Source organism: Elephas maximus, chromosome 3 (assembly GCF_024166365.1).
Source record: "Elephas maximus indicus isolate mEleMax1 chromosome 3, mEleMax1 primary haplotype, whole genome shotgun sequence".
Taxonomy (NCBI): Eukaryota; Metazoa; Chordata; class Mammalia; order Proboscidea; family Elephantidae; genus Elephas; species Elephas maximus.
In genome coordinates, this window is record NC_064821.1 from 26,423,443 (window position 1) to 26,425,716 (window position 2,274).

Consider the following 2,274-nt stretch of genomic DNA (forward strand, 5'->3'; position numbering starts at 1 on the left):
TAAAAGAAACAGATTAATAATAATAATATTTGTTAGTAATTGGAAGCCCTGTTTGCACAGTGGTTAAGCGCTAAGTTGCTAATTGAAAGTTAGGCAGTTGGAACCCACCAGGTGGTCTGCGGGAGAAAGGTGTGGCAGTCTTCTTTAAAGATAACAGCCTTGCAAACCCTATGGTGAATTTGTACTTTGTCATACAGGGTTGCTTTGTGTTGGAATCGACTTGACAGCAATGGGTTTGGTTTTTGTGTGTGTGTGTGTGTGTGGTACTATTAATTGAGATCCTCCTGTTCACAAAGGCAATTATTTCTAAACCTCACAAAGAAGGTAATAGCATTAACTAGATTTTTAATAATGAAAAAATAAGGTGCCAGGAGTTAACTGACAAATCAGTAGGATGTGACAGGTCACGTTTAAGACATGGATTTTCAACTCAGATAACCTTTATTCACTAACATAGAGCTACCAGAATGAAGGAGGTATGGGCATTAGCACAGAAAAGTACATACTTGAGAGCTCACATAACATGTTTTCAATTAGTGTGTTAAAGGTCATATCAAATAAGAAATTGGTTTATGTGTATAGATTCAAGTAGGAAAATTAGAACCAGTGAATAGAAGCTCAAAAGAAAGAAATTTTTGCTAAAGTATCTACATTATTATAAACCCACTGCCACCAAGTCAATTCCAACTTATAGTGACCCTATAGGACAGAGAAGAGCTGCCCCATAGAGTTCCCAAGGGGCACCTGGTGGATTGAAATTGCAGACCTTTTGCTTAGCAGCCTTAGCTCTTAATCACTTTGCCACATTTAAAATAGCAAAGTGCTACTTGTGACTGAAGAGAGTCAGTGTCATTGGAAGGACTCAATAACAAAATACAGGTGGTATTGTAAAAGGTGATGACTAGCTGAGATGCCACTTGGCAGTTAATTGAATGTTGCTTTCACTTTCTCCAGCCTACACATTAGCTACATGGGAGCAGAAAACCAAACAGCATTTTCAGAATTTTTCCTGCTGGGCCTCTCAGAGGATACTGAACTTCAGCCCCTGTTATTTGGACTCTTTTTGTCCATGTACCTGGTCACTGTCCTTGGGAACCTGTTCATCATTCTGGCTGTCAGCTCTGACCCCCACCTCCACACCCCCATGTACTTCTTCCTCGCCAACCTGTCCTTTGTTGACATCTGTTTCATCACCACCACGGTTCCAAAGATGCTGGTGAACATCCAGACACAGAGCAAAGTCATTTCCTATATAGGATGCCTCACTCAGATGTATTTCTTCATGATTTTTGTTGGGCTGGACAATTTTATCCTGTCCTTGATGGCTTATGACCGGTTCGTGGCCATCTGTCATCCTCTGCACTATACAGTCATCATGAACCCCCAGCTCTGTGGATTCTTGGTTCTGATGTCTTGGGTCGTTGTTTTCTGGGTCTCTCTTCTTCATATTCTACTGATAACATGGCTGAACTTCTGTATAGACACTGAAATTCCGCATTTCTTCTGTGAACTGGCTCAGGTTATCAAATTGGCCTGCTCTGATACCCTCATCAATAACATCTTTTTATATATGGCGACCGCCCTGCTGGGTGTGTTTCCCCTCTCAGGGATCCTTTTCTCTTACTCTCAGATTGGCTCCTCTTTAATGAAGATGTCTTCTGCTGGGGCCAAGTATAAGGCATTTTCTACCTGTGCGTCTCACCTCTCTGTGGTCTCTTTGTTCTATGGAACAGCCCTTGGGGTCTGCCTTAGTCCTACTGTGATCCATGCTTCCCAGAGAAGCTCTATTGCCTCAGTGATGTACACTGTGGTCACACCCATGCTGAACCCCTTCATATACAGCCTAAGGAATAAAGATGTGGAGGGAGCCCTGGGAAGGCTCCTCTGTAGAGCACCCTCTTGTCCATGATGACAGCCACTGGCCTAGGGCTAAATGGACCTCATGTTCCCCAAAGCCAAAAATCATGAATTTAAATACCCTGATTCTTTTTTCTTCCTCAAAAGACATGCATCATTTCTTCCAATCCCAAAGCAACCAGGATTTGCTTTCTACTTGTTATTGTACCATTTTTCTTCAACTCTTTCCTAAGCGAATCCTTTTGATTCTTCTTTCCTATACGCTGTCCATAAAATTCCTTCTTTGCTCTGCTTTCTTAGAGCCATTCCTGAAAATTCCAACCTTAGATTTGCTTCATTAATCTTGTGAAATGCAGATGTGGTTTCCCCAAATGTTAATCTCTTAAAAGTTGGTGCCTTTCACCTTAATTTGGTTAT

General features: G+C 41.6%; 1 protein-coding gene across 1 annotated transcript; it reads left to right on the plus strand.

The window, feature by feature from the left end:
• Positions 1–970: 970 nt before the first annotated feature.
• Positions 971–1,909, plus strand: LOC126072089 (olfactory receptor 7D4-like). The gene has a single exon (XM_049876755.1). The coding sequence runs from the start codon at positions 971–973 to the stop codon at positions 1,907–1,909; it is 939 nt and encodes a 312-aa protein (XP_049732712.1).
• The last annotated feature ends 365 nt before the right edge of the window (positions 1,910–2,274 follow it).